This window comes from Poromitra crassiceps (assembly GCF_964638095.1).
Source record: "Poromitra crassiceps genome assembly, chromosome: 21".
NCBI lineage: Eukaryota > Metazoa > Chordata > Actinopteri > Beryciformes > Melamphaidae > Poromitra > Poromitra crassiceps.
In genome coordinates, this window is record NC_139638.1 from 11,391,845 (window position 1) to 11,406,054 (window position 14,210).

At 42.7% G+C, this 14,210-nt stretch overlaps 2 protein-coding genes across 6 annotated transcripts in view; one reads left to right on the forward strand and one right to left on the reverse strand.

Annotated features, from left to right (window-relative positions):
• tjp2a (tight junction protein 2a (zona occludens 2)) overlaps nucleotides 1-10,126 on the forward strand; it is a 49,854-nt gene extending 39,728 nt beyond the window's left edge. For 2 of the 5 annotated variants that reach the window (XM_083657623.1, XM_083657621.1), the window contains 7 exons: nucleotides 1,637-1,737; nucleotides 2,492-2,716; nucleotides 4,088-4,192; nucleotides 5,310-5,525; nucleotides 6,041-6,118; nucleotides 6,891-6,976; nucleotides 8,019-10,126. In XM_083657623.1, coding sequence (XP_083513749.1) covers nucleotides 1,637-1,737; nucleotides 2,492-2,716; nucleotides 4,088-4,192; nucleotides 5,310-5,525; nucleotides 6,041-6,118; nucleotides 6,891-6,976; nucleotides 8,019-8,175 — 968 coding nt within the window. In that variant the 3' untranslated portion in view covers nucleotides 8,176-10,126. The remainder of the gene's footprint in view (nucleotides 1-1,636; nucleotides 1,738-2,491; nucleotides 2,717-4,087; nucleotides 4,193-5,309; nucleotides 5,526-6,040; nucleotides 6,119-6,890; nucleotides 6,977-8,018) is intronic. The other 3 variants (XM_083657625.1, XM_083657622.1, XM_083657624.1) reach the window with 2 other exon arrangements.
• An 848-nt stretch (nucleotides 10,127-10,974) lies between these two features.
• LOC310795248 (amyloid-beta A4 precursor protein-binding family A member 1-like) overlaps nucleotides 10,975-14,210 on the reverse strand; it is a gene marked incomplete at both ends in the record, with an annotated part of 36,967 nt that continues 33,731 nt past the window's right edge. Inside the window, one exon of the mRNA XM_083657308.1 lies at nucleotides 10,975-11,046. Within this exon, the coding sequence (XP_083513434.1) occupies nucleotides 10,975-11,046 (72 nt within the window). The remainder of the gene's footprint in view (nucleotides 11,047-14,210) is intronic.

Below are 14,210 nucleotides of genomic sequence, written 5' to 3' on the forward strand. Positions count from 1 at the left end.
TCTCTTCTCTCTGCTCATCTCTTCTCATCTGTAGGTCACACCTCTCCTCTTCTCTCTTCTCTCTGCTCACACCTCTTCACCTGTAGGTCACACCTCTCCTCTTCCTCTCTTCTCTCTGCTCACACCTCTTCACCTGTAGGTCACACCTCTCCTCTACCTCTCTTCTCTCTGCTCACACCTTTTCACCTGTAGGTCACACCTCTCCTCTTCCTCTCTTCTCTCTGCTCACACCTCTTCACCTGTAGGTCACACCTCTCCTCTTCCTCTCTTCTCTCTGCTCACACCTTTTCACCTGTAGGTCACACCTCTCCTCTTCCTCTCTTCTCTCTGCTCACACCTCTTCACCTGTAGGTCACACCTCTCCTCTTCCTCTCTTCTCTCTGCTCACACCTCTTCACCTGTAGGTCACACCTCTCCTCTACCTCTCTTCTCTCTGCTCACACCTCTTCACCTGTAGGTCACACCTCTCCTCTTCCTCTCTTCTCTCTGCTCACACCTCTTCACCTGTAGGTCACACCTCTCCTCTTCCTCTCTTCTCTCTGCTCACACCTCTTCACCTGTAGGTCACACCTCTCCTCTACCTCTCTTCTCTCTGCTCACACCTTTTCACCTGTAGGTCACACCTCTCCTCTTCCTCTCTTCTCTCTGCTCACACCTCTTCACCTGTAGGTCACACCTCTCCTCTTCCTCTCTTCTCTCTGCTCACACCTCTTCACCTGTAGGTCACACCTCTCCTCTTCCTCTCTTCTCTCTGCTCACACCTTCTCACCTGTAGGTCACACCTCTCCTCTTCCTCTCTTCTCTCTGCTCACACCTCTTCACCTGTAGGTCACACCTCTCCTCTTCCTCTCTTCTCTCTGCTCACACCTCTTCACCTGTAGGTCACACCTCTCCTCTACCTCTCTTCTCTCTGCTCACACCTCTTCACCTGTAGGTCACACCTCTCCTCTTCCTCTCTTCTCTCTGCTCACACCTCTTCACCTGTAGGTCACACCTCTCCTCTTCCTCTCTTCTCTCTGCTCACACCTTCTCACCTGTAGGTCACACCTCTCCTCTTCCTCTCTTCTCACACCTCTTCACCTGTAGGTCACACCTCTCCTCTTCCTCTCTTCTCTCTGCTCACACCTCTTCACCTGTAGGTCACACCTCTCCTCTTCCTCTCTTCTCTTTTTCTTCTATACCCATTTTTGCTGTGGTGTTTTCCAGATACAATCATTTGTGTTGTGGAGTTTTGGAGTCAGCCCAAAAAGCACCCTTCACAAAAGTATTTTTATTTTTGAACAGAAAATGATAAATAGATTCTGAGCTCTGGTAGGTATTACCCACAACATGCTGGACAGTTTATACATTCTTAGTTTCTGTTCTTCTTACAATGTCAGAGGTTTTCTGTTCATTTAAAAGATAGACTACAACTAAGTATAACATGGTTTATTTATACTATCTGAAAGTACACATTCCTCTTAAACATGATTTATAAACCTTTAATGTACAGTATCATATTGTCTCCGCACACATAAAGAGATTATACACACCAGCACCTCCTAGTGGTAGAATTCTGGAATTTTCATCACGACTGGAAAGGGAAGCTCCATGTCCCTAACTTGCCCCCTGCCTTCTTTTGTCTGTGCACTTTTAGCAGCCATTGACCTGAACTCAGCTAATGACGCATGGTACGGCAGCGTGAAGGACTCCATCCGCCACCAGCAGGAACGAGCTGTGTGGGTGTGTGAGGGCAAGGTGAGCTTGAACGAATTGATAGTGCATTCCTTTATAACTGGGAACTGGTAATCTTACCGGTTCAAAGTTCATGAGCTGGGACGTGATGTCACTAGAGCTGGTATTTCCCATTCCAAACTCGTAGGAGCCTCAGCAGCCCCGACGTAAAAAATCCAAGATTGCTGATCCGCGCAACAACAGTAGTTATAATCGTATAAATGCTATTTAGCACTTCTGTCTTGTTTGTGTCTCATTAAATCAGCTGTACACACAGCACGGCCTACTTCTATCTGTGTGGACATGAGGCTGCAGTGTTTGTATGCGCAAAATGCCACGAAATGCCATGTTGTCATTTTGTTATTGCTAACAATGGCTAGCCTGGCTAGTGAGTGGATCTGACCAGTGAACAGTGAACTTCCCAGCTCAACCTTTCTGCAAATGGAACGCTAACAAAACGGATGTGACGTCATTTAGCCTCCACATCCCAGTTCTTTTGCGATAAAGGAACGCACAAATAGTGCCGCTGCTGTCAGAATAAAAACTTTGTGTTTTCAATGAGTCCACTTTTCAAGAATTTGAACATGCATTTTTGAAATTTGAGTTTTTGAATGGGTTTCATTGGCCACAAGGATTTTCTGATACAGTAATATTAAACTTGTTATTAAACTGTGTGAGTATAAAAGAATGAGTTGAGTCAGCATTGGCTGTGTGTTCACATCGACTCTCGCTCTCTCTCTCTCTCTCTGTCTCGATCTCTGTCTTTTCCACCTGTCAGCTGGACGGTTCGGAGGAGGACCTGGATCTGCAGGACGACCGTATGTCCTACCTGTCGGCGATGAGCGCAGATTACCTGAGCATGGACAGCCGGCTGGCCAGTGACTATGACGACACAGCGGACGAGGGCGGGGCTTACACCGACAACGAGCTGGACGAGACGATGGACGAGCCGCAGCCCGTGTCGGCCATCGGTCGCTCGTCAGAGCCTGTGCTGCCGGAGGAGGTAGGAGGCGTGGCCAGTCACCATCACCTGCCCTTTACTGCCATGTGAGCCCAGTGGTGTGGCGCTGACAGGCGGGATATATAGTAACTAGGGCTGTCAATCGATTCAAATATTTAATCGCGATTAATCGCATGATTGTCCATAGTTAATTGTGATGAATCGCAAATTAATCGCACAATTTTTTATCTGTTCTAAATCTACCTTAAACCGATATTTTTCAGGTTTTTAATACTCTTATCAACATGGGAGTAGACGAATATGCTTGCTTTATGCGGATATGTTTATTATTATTGGAACAATGACAAATACTGTCCAGAATATTCTTCAGAATAACCTCAAGGGTGTGCATGCTGAACCATACTGTATAGTGAAGTAGAAGCATATAGGCTACTGTAGTAAGCTGCATAGCACAGGAGCAGCTGTGTGCCAGCTCTCTCCCCCTCTCTCTTTCTCTCTCTGAGATAGACTCTCTCTCGGCGATCAGACTCCCTCTCTGTCTGTCTGTCTGTCTGTCTCGCTCGCTTTCTCTGCCTCTCTCCCCCCCGCGCTCCATCTGTCTGTCTCTCTCTCTCTCTCTCTCTGCAACGGTCTGATCGCGCTGATGCGCCCTCTCTTTCTCTCTCTCACCCAAAATGTGGGACATTTTCTCAATTTTAAGCTTGCCAACATTATACCCATTTTCTTCCTCCTTTTCTGCTCACGGGGGTTTCTTTCTGCTTGCTATCAACGTTACTGCTCAGTGCTTCCTGCTTTCCCAAACTACGGGTCGGACCAAGGCTCAAACTTCAAAGAAAGTGCATGCGTTAATCGCGCGTTAAAAAAAATAGTGGCGTTAAAAGGAATTTGAGTTAACGCGCGATTAACGCGTTAACGCTGACAGCCCTAATAGTAACACTAGTTACTGAGTGGATATATAGTAACACTAGTTACTGAGTGGATATATAGTAACACTAGTTACTGAGTGGATATATAGTAACACTAGTTACTGAGTGGATATATAGTAACACTAGTTACTGAGTGGCTGATGTGGGATGATTCCACTCACAAGTTCAGCTGCAGCTTCACAAGTTCGGCTGCAGCTTCACAAGTTCAGCTGCAGCTAAGTTTTCTAGGCTACTGTCATTCAAAAAACGAAAAGGACACAAAACAGCACTCCAAGTTGAAAGATTTAATGCCACACAATGGACGTTTCGAGCCAAAGTCCTTCTTCAGAGTGTAATGCAATTACATGTAATTGACATTACACTCTGAAGAAGAGCCACTTTTACCACCTTTCACTCATCATTGTTTTAAAGACATTTTCCTAGTGTAAGTTTGTCCCCCCCTCCCCTCCCCCTGTGTGTTTCCCCCTCCCCTCCCCTCCGTGTGTAGAAGCCTCACCCTGAACCCCGGGCTCGTATGAGGAGGTCAGGCAGCAGAGAGGTGCTGAACAGAGAGCCCAGCCCGCCCCCTGCCTTTGTCCCCGAACCCCCCAAGGTGAGATCCTGCCCCTCCCCCAAAACGCCTCAAATCCACCTGTTCTAGTTATATTCCTACACTGGTCTGGAAAGTATGGAATTAAGATCTTCAAATATTCATTATGCAGAGTTTTAATAAAAAAAATATTCTGTGTGCACTTATTTTTGTTGTTAAAACTGAAGCAGCTGTGGTTGATAATTATCTGTGCAGAATGACAAATGTCTGAACACTGCCTGAGATGAAACACAGTAAAATAATCATTAAGATGTAGATGTAGATTGGCAAACTCAAAATCATGTTGATAGAAAACCAAGATACTCTTCTTTTATGAAAAACGGAATGTTTGCTTATACTAAAAATGATATTTAGAACTCCTGTAACTCTCAACTTACATGTATTCCAGCTGGAAAGTTACAAAATATTAAAAACATACTAAGGCATATACATAGAGTATTAGCACTGAAATGATTAGTCAATTAATTGATTAGTCGATCGAAGAGAGAAATATTAAGAATCACTTTGGGCTCTGGTAACTTAGGGGGTCATTTGACTTTTTTTTACATTATAGACTAAAGTAATCAAAACAATGTTTGATAGATTCATCAGTAATGAAAATAATCAGTTGCAGCCATAATACATTTATATATCTCATATACAGTATGCATCTCTCTCTCAAACAGCACACCAAAGGTAAAAAAAAAAGTAGTTTTAACTCCTAGTTTGCCTTTGAAAATCAGAGTGAGGTAAACGCTCTCCACGATCAATATATCAATTGATCGTGCAGCGGCTTCACGGTCTGAATTTGAGTGTGAATTCAAAGCAGCATGGTGCTGAAGAAGAGATGCTCACTCCAAAACTCTTCCCAAGCTGAATAAAGGTTCAAAACGGACCCTAACAGACTAAATCATACTTTCCTCCAGCAGGTGAACGGACCCTAACAGACTAAATCATTGTTTCCTCCAGCAGGTGAACGGACCCTAACAGACTAAATCATTGTTTCCTCCAGCAGGTGAACGGACCCTAACAGACTAAATCATTGTTTCCTCCAGCAGGTGAACGGACCCTAACAGACTAAATCATTGTTTCCTCCAGCAGGTGAACGGACCCTAACAGACTAAATCGTTGTTTCCTCCAGCAGGTCCGGCCTCAAACTCGCCATGACTCATCATTGCGGGGTTACGACTCTCACTCCAGCAGCACCATCAGCAGCGAGGCGGGAGGCGGGGCCAACAAGCCCGCTCCGCCCCCTGTGGCCCTGAAGCCCATGTTCGCCACGCGCCTCCCCAGCCAGTCGTCAGAGGACCAGGGCCAGGCGGGCGACGACCCCGCCAACCGCTCCTTCATGGGCAAGGTCAGTACCAATTAAAACATGGTGTCTAACATTGTTAGACCGGTGAAATTATCTTACTTCCACAACAGATTCATCGACTAATCGTTGCAGCTCTACTTGTTAAAATCCCTTTTTCCTCTTTCAACTTTTTTGCCATTTTAATAGTTTGACTCGGTTTTTCTTTCCATAATGGTAATTCAAATGTTTTATTTTTCATTTGTCTTTTTTTCTACTTTGCTTGCCTCCGTTTCTAAAATAGAAATTGGGTGAACAGGTAATTGAATATGTATCTATTTGTGTACAAAACATTGTACATTTGTCTTTGTCCGCGTTTTAAATACCACGGTCATTTGTAATTGCTCATCTTCATAATGGCGTTAAGCCCTTTCATTTCATTATAATATCACAACAAGCATCTTTTTGTTTCATTTGTAGTCCTTTTTGTGACTCATGAACCATTCCATATGGATTGATATGGATCTATTTATTTGTAATCAACACAAATCGATTGATAATATTGATGTAATGTTCTGAAGGTGAAGGCCTTTGAGCAGATGGATCACCTGGCCAGGGCCCAGAGGATGCTGGAGCTGCAAGAAGCTGAACAGGCTCGGGTCAGTACTCTTACTATGAGGGGTGGGAACAGGCTCGGGTCAGTACTCTTACTATGAGGGGTGGGTCAGTACTCTTACTATGAGGGTCAGTACTCTTACTATGAGGGTCAGTACTCTTACTATGAGGGGTGGAACTATATATGAACAGGCTCGGGTCAGTACTCTTACTATGAGGGGTGGGTCAGTACTCTTACTATGAGGGGGTCAGTACTCTTACTATGAGGGTCAGTACTCTTACTATGAGGGTCAGTACTCTTACTATGAGGGGTGGAACTATATATGAACAGGCTCGGGTCAGTACTCTTACTATGAGGGGTGGGTCAGTACTCTTACTATGAGGGGGTCAGTACTCTTACTATGAGGGGTGGGACTATATATCAAAACTCATTATGTTGTGATACCAAAATGTATCAATGCATATCAATGGACAGAAAAATTTAATTTGTATTCTATTATTTTGTAATAATCACAAATGAGAGAGCTTGTCCATCGCAATTCCACAGGCTCTCCATCCATATTATATTATTTACACTTTTTAAATTGTTTACATTCTAGTAAGCCAAAGATTTGTGTCTCAGAGTTCTCATAAAGGCCATTGCAGTCAGGTTTGCATGATTCAAATGAGACTTCATCAAGTTAAAAACTGCTCGAGAATGCTGGAGAAAATATTCTGCAAATGCTGCTGTCTGCTCTGCTGTGTTTCAGTCAACATGTTGTGCTTTGTTGTATTGGTTTTGACATAACTGGGACCTTCTGACTTCTCTCTGCACAGTTGGAAATCGCCCAGAAGCATCCAGACATCTACGCTGTCCCAATGAAACTGCCAAAGCCGAACCACAACCGTCCACAGCCGATAGGGTAACATTACATTTACATTACATTACGTCATTTAGGTAAGGGCCATTTCTGTGACACTATACTAATCCAATTAAGAAAGGTAACACACACACACACACACACACACACACACACACACACACACACACACATCCAGAAAGTTCAATACATGCAGGACAGAGACAAACAAACAAACAATGAAAAGAGTAGAGTTGAGAGTTCACACAACAAATGCAAATTGGCTGCCAATGATTGATTACAAAGTAAATATGCAGGGCGAGCACTAGCACTTATTTACTTACAGCATATTTTTTATTAACAATAAAAAACAGGTGATGCCTACCTCAGCAGGCATGCTTAAAAATACTTATGAGAAATATAATTGGAAGTAGAGAACGGTGTATAAATGACCTACATATTTATTGTCTGATCGTATCTTATTTGTGGATATTGACAAAATAAAATCTTAATTGTGATTATTTGACAGAATATTGCTATTGCGTTTTAAACTATGATTCACATTATTATTCATATTATTATACATGTTTTTTCTTGCCCTAAATTATTTTTAATTTGAATATTGCTTAAAGAAAGTTGATTTAAAAAGGGCAGTGTGCAGGATTTACTGCGTGAGTCTGATGAAAGGTTTCCATCAATATATTAGACTTGATTAATGGACATAAATGACCTGCAGCTCTAAACACCTCGTTTAGAAATAGATTTTGGGTGCCTCTCTCTATTAATTGCAGCCTCTGTGATTTGGAAATTGCAGAAGGTCATAATATTGTGTTTTTTTTAATCTAAATTAATTGTTCATCTCTAGCTGGTAGCAACCTCAAACATTTGAAGAGATGTGTCACATCGAGTAGAGCACGCTTTCTCTGTCTTCACCCGATGATGTATCAACCAATTAAATCAGCCATTCTGATTTAAAATGTTGAAGATGGCGACCCAATGAACAAAAACCATAACACTTTCTCAAATCAGCCTTAGAAAAAGCATGCTGCCTTCTGAAATATGATACTGAATATCTTCTCGCTGTTTATTTTGTGTGCGTGTTCAGCTCAAGCTCAAACCCGGAGCCACAGACCCCGTCCAGACCACCGTACACCGACACGAAGGCCCACTATGACGACGAAGAGGAGTACCGCCGACAGCTGGCGGACCAAACCAAGCGAGGCTACTACAACCCACAGAAATACAAAGACACTGAGCTGTAGGTCGGGTCGGCTGCCTGTTCCCCAACCAGGAAGTAACGCTGGAACAGCCAAACTTCTCTTGACCGGGCGTCGCCTCGTTCAGCCACGCTCCATTCCTCCCACGTTGATGCAGCAAGTGGATATGACTTGTTGCCTTGGTAACAGTTTATCTCACTATAATCAAGTTAAGTGTGTCTTCACCTTGCTGGTAACCCTTAACACATTTTAATAGTTTGTAGGTCGTTAGATCCTCTTGTCATTTTCACCATTTGATTTGCTGCCAAATTTAGGACGGCGCACGTTTGGTTTACTTTTCATCGTTGCCTCGATGAATGTGCTTAACATCATTTGAATAGAGAAGTAGCACAAACGTGTGTTGAGGCCACACTGACTACACACACACACTACACACAGACTGACTACACACTGACTACACACACAAATAAGTTGAAAATGACACATTTATTTTTAAGAGATATTTTAGTAAATGTACCTTTCCACCTGTCCTGAACAAAACGGTTGATTTCTGATATTTCACTGTATATATATTCTTCAAACACGTGTGTTTAAAGAGGTATTTGTTACATTAGGACCCCCCCCCCTCCCATGACACAAACACCATGCTGAACCCATACTACCATGTGGTTACCCTGGTTACCGAGGGTAACTACCATGTGGTTACCCTGGTTACCGAGGATAACTACCATGTGGTTACCGAGGGTAACTACCAGTGGTTACCCTGGTTACCGAGGGTAACTACCAGTGGTTACCCTGGATACCGTGGGTAACTACCATGTGGTTACCCTGGTTACCGAGGGTAACTACCAGTGGTTACCCTGGTTACCGTGGGTAACTACCATGTGGTTACCGTGGGTAACTACCATGTGGTTTTCCATTGGATTACTGAGAACTGAGATCACTTGTGTGCCATCAATGTCATTACCGGCCTCCAGCAGTACCTTTTGGAATATGGCCTGGACCCAATCTTGTCTACATTGATATGCTTCTGGCACCCGCACCAAACCTGACTGTATGCAAAGTATAATGGAAACCACATGTGGTACTGTGCCAGTATGAGCTCAGCACGATACAGGGAGAAATAATTTAGAAAAAGCATAAAAGAACGACACAAACGGCTTCTCAGTTTGTTTGGTGGGAATTGCGTCCTTTTCTATTCACTTTCATGTCAAATCATCTCTGATTTATTGTACGCCTCTGCATTCCTATTTGGGTTTCTGTATATACAGTACTGTGTGTGTGTGTGTGTGTGTGTGTGTGTGTGTGTGTGCGCCCTGGGAAACAGCACATCTTCAAGTGCCTTTCAACTCTGATTTCAGAAAGAGCTTGATGGCACGAGGCTCTAAAAGAGGAGATGAGTAACAAATAACCAGTTTACGAATCTGTGCAAAATATTGGGAACACCGGCCGGCTCCATGAAATAGGCTGATGAACAATGGAGGCGGTTTGTTGTATCATTATCGGTCACCTGTTTGACTGGTAGACTTTTCTCAAGACACACAAAAACCTTGAATCAGCTGTTGAGTCACCGAATGAACTGATCAAGTAAATGTGGGTTTGTCTTTTATTGATCTCACCAATTGAAAAATGATCAGGAATGGGATTGTAATGTCACTGTGATCAGACAAGTTTAAGAATTTTTAAGGCTTAAGACATTTGAGTTCAGTGAAACTCAGTTTTAAGATGTTCCTAATATTTTGTAGTCTGTAACTTCTCTTTATTAGACAATCACGTTTATATTGCATATATATTTTTTATGGCATAGACAGTAAACTCAGTCCAGTCTTTTTGTACAAGTGGGAGCATCGGGAACCGTGGTGATGACAATCATGTCAGTTGCTTTGTTCTAAATGTCTAAATGTTAGTTCATGATCTATTTTTCCCTGATCTCCCCGACAGTAAAAACAAAACTCTTGTGACTCTTGGGAGTGTTTATCCAACTAAAATTCAAATAAATAATCTTTAATATGTTTGTTTTTTACATTGTGTGTGCTTGGAGTTTTCAGTTTCCAGCTTCTTTTCTGAGCATCTGTGAAGGATTGGCTGTTAAAGCTTTCACACGTGAGACAACATTAACAGTAAATCATTAACATAACATTGCGACGCTACTTTGAGTGCAGAGTATCAAAACGCTCAGGAACATAATCTGCATTTGGCAGGAGTCAGCCAGTCACTGTAATTACATTATGCATTTATTCTTACATCAATAAAGGAAATAGTCTTTTATTGTTGAGTTAGGCCCATAGTTGAATTGGGAGTCCGCTCACTTTCTGAATTAAGAGCAATATAATGCATTTGAACCAAAGCCTGCAGAGTTCATTCAGATCATTCTTGCATGCATTCCCCATAGCTATAGTCCAATTAACTATATATACTATAGCTATACCGCTATAGTCCAATTAACACTTCATCACTTGGCTCGTCTCGCTCCCAAGAGGCAATTTGTAGGTCCATCATCATGGAAGTACATTCAATTATTATAACGATATATACACCAAAGGTATTCTTTACTCCATTTTCCACCTAGGTATGCACACATAAAGTCCCAATCATCTTTGGTTATACATAAAGCATGTCACACGAACACTCCGCCTCGTGAAATAATCTGTGTCCTGCTGTCATACTGGAGATCTCACATGTTCAGATGACACATTCTGTACAGATTAAGGCAAGTCAGTGTGGAGGAGATCCAAATACTTGTGATATCAAACGACATACAGAGAGGAGGAAGGTGTTTAACGAACAGATCTAATGAAATGTGTGGTTTGTCTTCAGCGTGTGATGTGGGTGATGGTGGTGTGGTCAGATGTAGACGGGTTGCTCCTGTGCGGTCAGCAGACGGTACATGGCAGCAGGCATCGTCTTCATGTGGATCTGGAGAGAAACAAACACAGTGAGGAAATTCAAACGGCAAATTAGAATGTTTTCATAACTTAAACAAGCAGGTAATTAATGATCAACTAACTGGATTAGTGCAGGTTGTACCCTTAACCCTAACCTAAATGTTCTTGATTATTTGAGGGTTTTCACTGCAAAACATTTATTTTCCAAACTATGTTCACTGCAATTATATTATTTAAAAAACAGTAGGTGATGCTATATTTAAAACCATAACTGTTTTGTACGCAAATGTGGGAAACTTTCATGCCGGCAATCATTTTGACAAAATAGTGTTCTTTTCTTTGTTTGTTTACAGATGGTTGATTGCATGGTTGCATTTTGAAGCTCAGAGACACCATTCCTCTATTCTTCTGTAGCCAATGTATATATATAATGTATATAGGGCTTAATGCAGTCTCCTACCTCTCCCATAGTGTTAGACAGGATCTGAACAGTCTCCTACCTCTCCCATAGTGTTAGACAGGATCTGAACAGTCTCCTACCTCTCCCATAGTGTTAGACAGGATCTGAACCAGGGGCGGTTTTAGCATCAGAGCTTTGGGTGGGCTCAGCCCACCCAAAGAAGAAAATGTTGTACAGTTTCAAGTAAAAATGGATCAAACTGAAGAGACTAGATCTATGAAGAACTACACACATCAATAGAGGGAATGCACCGACGCCACGCCCCCTCCCGAACACGCCCCCTCAGCCGGACTGAGCAGCACTGAGTGTCAAATTTCCAAAACAAACGTGGCTTCCGCCAGGGGTAGTAGCGAAACCACGGCTGATATAAACGATTATCTGCTTAAATTAAAGGCAGTTGGACTCGAATGTGACCCTTACAGCTTGCCAAAGAACCAGTGGTCCATGGACGTAGACATGTGGCCAGGAATAGGGTTTCCTGACATTTATATGTACTTAATATCGACACCGGGGAAATACACAAACCAAAGCATGAAAGCATACAAGAGCCTGGACGCGTGGTCGTACTTCAAGGCTGGATTTGTTGGCGACATTAAAGTAACGAGGACAGCAATGGATATTCTGGTTGTATGTGGAGAGGTAAATATTTATTTTATTACAACTTTTATTAAGAAAAATATAGCATACGCTGTCACTAACACACGCTAGCTTTGTTCATAGTGAACACTGTCACTCATGTAACGTTATATCTGTGCAGGTAAAACACAGCCAGAGAATGAATGAGCCCTCATTGAAACCCTGGATAGCTGCAGAGAAGACCGGGACCGTTTCATTAGCTTTCGGCAGCCTGTAAAAAGATACCTCCGACGCCTTGTTGAATCTATTTTTACAGTCAATGGCACAACAGCACTTTCCCATTTTCGTTGTTTTCTCGCGGAAGCTGAACGCTAAACACCGTGACCCGGCGGCGCCACCTGGCTTGTTTAGACGTTTTCACACTCACTGGAGCTGAGTGGGCGTACCCGCACTGACTGTCGCGTCCGTGACGTCACGTGCATTCCCTCTATATCTTCTTTACCGTTCTGTGGTTTTACAGCGATGAAAAAATAATTGTTTCCCTATATATACTATATATATTCTGCATACAGGTTACTATATGGTAGAAGTAGCTTGCATAAATAATACCAAAATCACTTCAGGGGAGTTTCAAGTAAAGTAACATTTTGCTTTGTAGGCAAAACAAAAGTAAAATTAAATCAAAAGGGAACTTCCTAACTTATTGGCTGGAATAATATTCCGACAAGATAATAATATACTGTAAGCACTAAAGCAGGAGTTTGCAGTCAACTAGTTGAAATTAATATGTGGCAGTATTTGTGGGGGTCAAAATCTATGTAGGGTGTACCACCACAAATAGATCAGTGTATGGGAAACACTGACTATTAAATTGTGTGACTATGGTAAATCATCTCTTAGTCCTCTGTGACAGTATTTTCCTGTGTGTACCCTCTAACACATACCCGCCACACAGGGGGGCCGTATGTTGCCCATGTGTGCTTTATAGTAACGTTCAGTCAGAACTCATTTATAATTAAGCCCATAGTTAATGAACTAATCATGTACAAAACACACACACAGTCACATATTTTATATACTGTATATGTTGTAAGCCTAATTTTTGCCATCACAGCTGCTTTTTACATGTATGGGATAATACAGGCTAATATACAATGTGTCCCAAGCTCTGAGTCATTATAAACTCAATTAGCTACAGAAGCTAATGTTCACATTCAGTCCTTGTATATTTCTCTCATGTGTTAACATCATTCCTTTCCTCCTCTGTGTGTGTGTGATTGAGAAATGAGATGCAGGTGGTGTTCATCCTAATTGGCCTGGTCAGGTGTCAGATTGCTGCTGGCTGATTGGCTGGTGGAGAGCATTTAAGCCAGCTGATGCCATCCTGTCGCCCTTTGCTCTCCTCATTCCCACGATGATGGCTGCTGTGCTGACTGCTGTGTTCTGTCAGGTAGGAACTGTGTGTAGACCTACTTTAGTAGTTCTGCAGAACTTTATTAAGATGTGTCTTTATCTTGGTAGACCTGTGCAGTCTAAACTGTAAATAGTTACCTTCCAGATCTACACTTTTGTACACTGTAAATAACACTTACCCAAGTAGCAGAAAGTAGGGGGAGAAGCCCTTTAGTTTTTTGTAACATTTTCTCATGTTTATTTTGTAGGAGCTTATAGGTAAGAGCTGTGTCTCTTATTTAATCCATCATTTTCTTTTCTTAGGTAAATTTAAGGTTGGGGATTAGTTTGATTGGTTAGTTGTGTTGGGGCCATGCTGTGCTCTGAAACTAAACCTGCTACATGTGAACTTGTGATGGTGGTTCGGCTGATCATCCTTGGGAGTGGGAAGAGTGGGGGCACTTTGTGTTGCGGTCCGGTTCCCCGAGGCCGGTTCCTAACATAATTGGGTGCTCGTCTGCTTTTCTCATTCGTCAGCACGCAGTCTGTGAGTGTGTGTGTGTATATATATTTTATATGTTTGTCTGGTGGGCAGTCTTTGTGCAGGTGGTAAATGGTGTTAGTCAAGGTGGCTTTGCATGGAGCTGAGGAAGCTCATGGTGGTAAAGCTGGTGGATATGTTTGTTGGAGGAGGAGCCGGTCAGAGGGGACCAGTAAGACTGAGGAGGGGCGTGACAAGGCAGGGCCGTCAGTAGCACCGTTTCTCC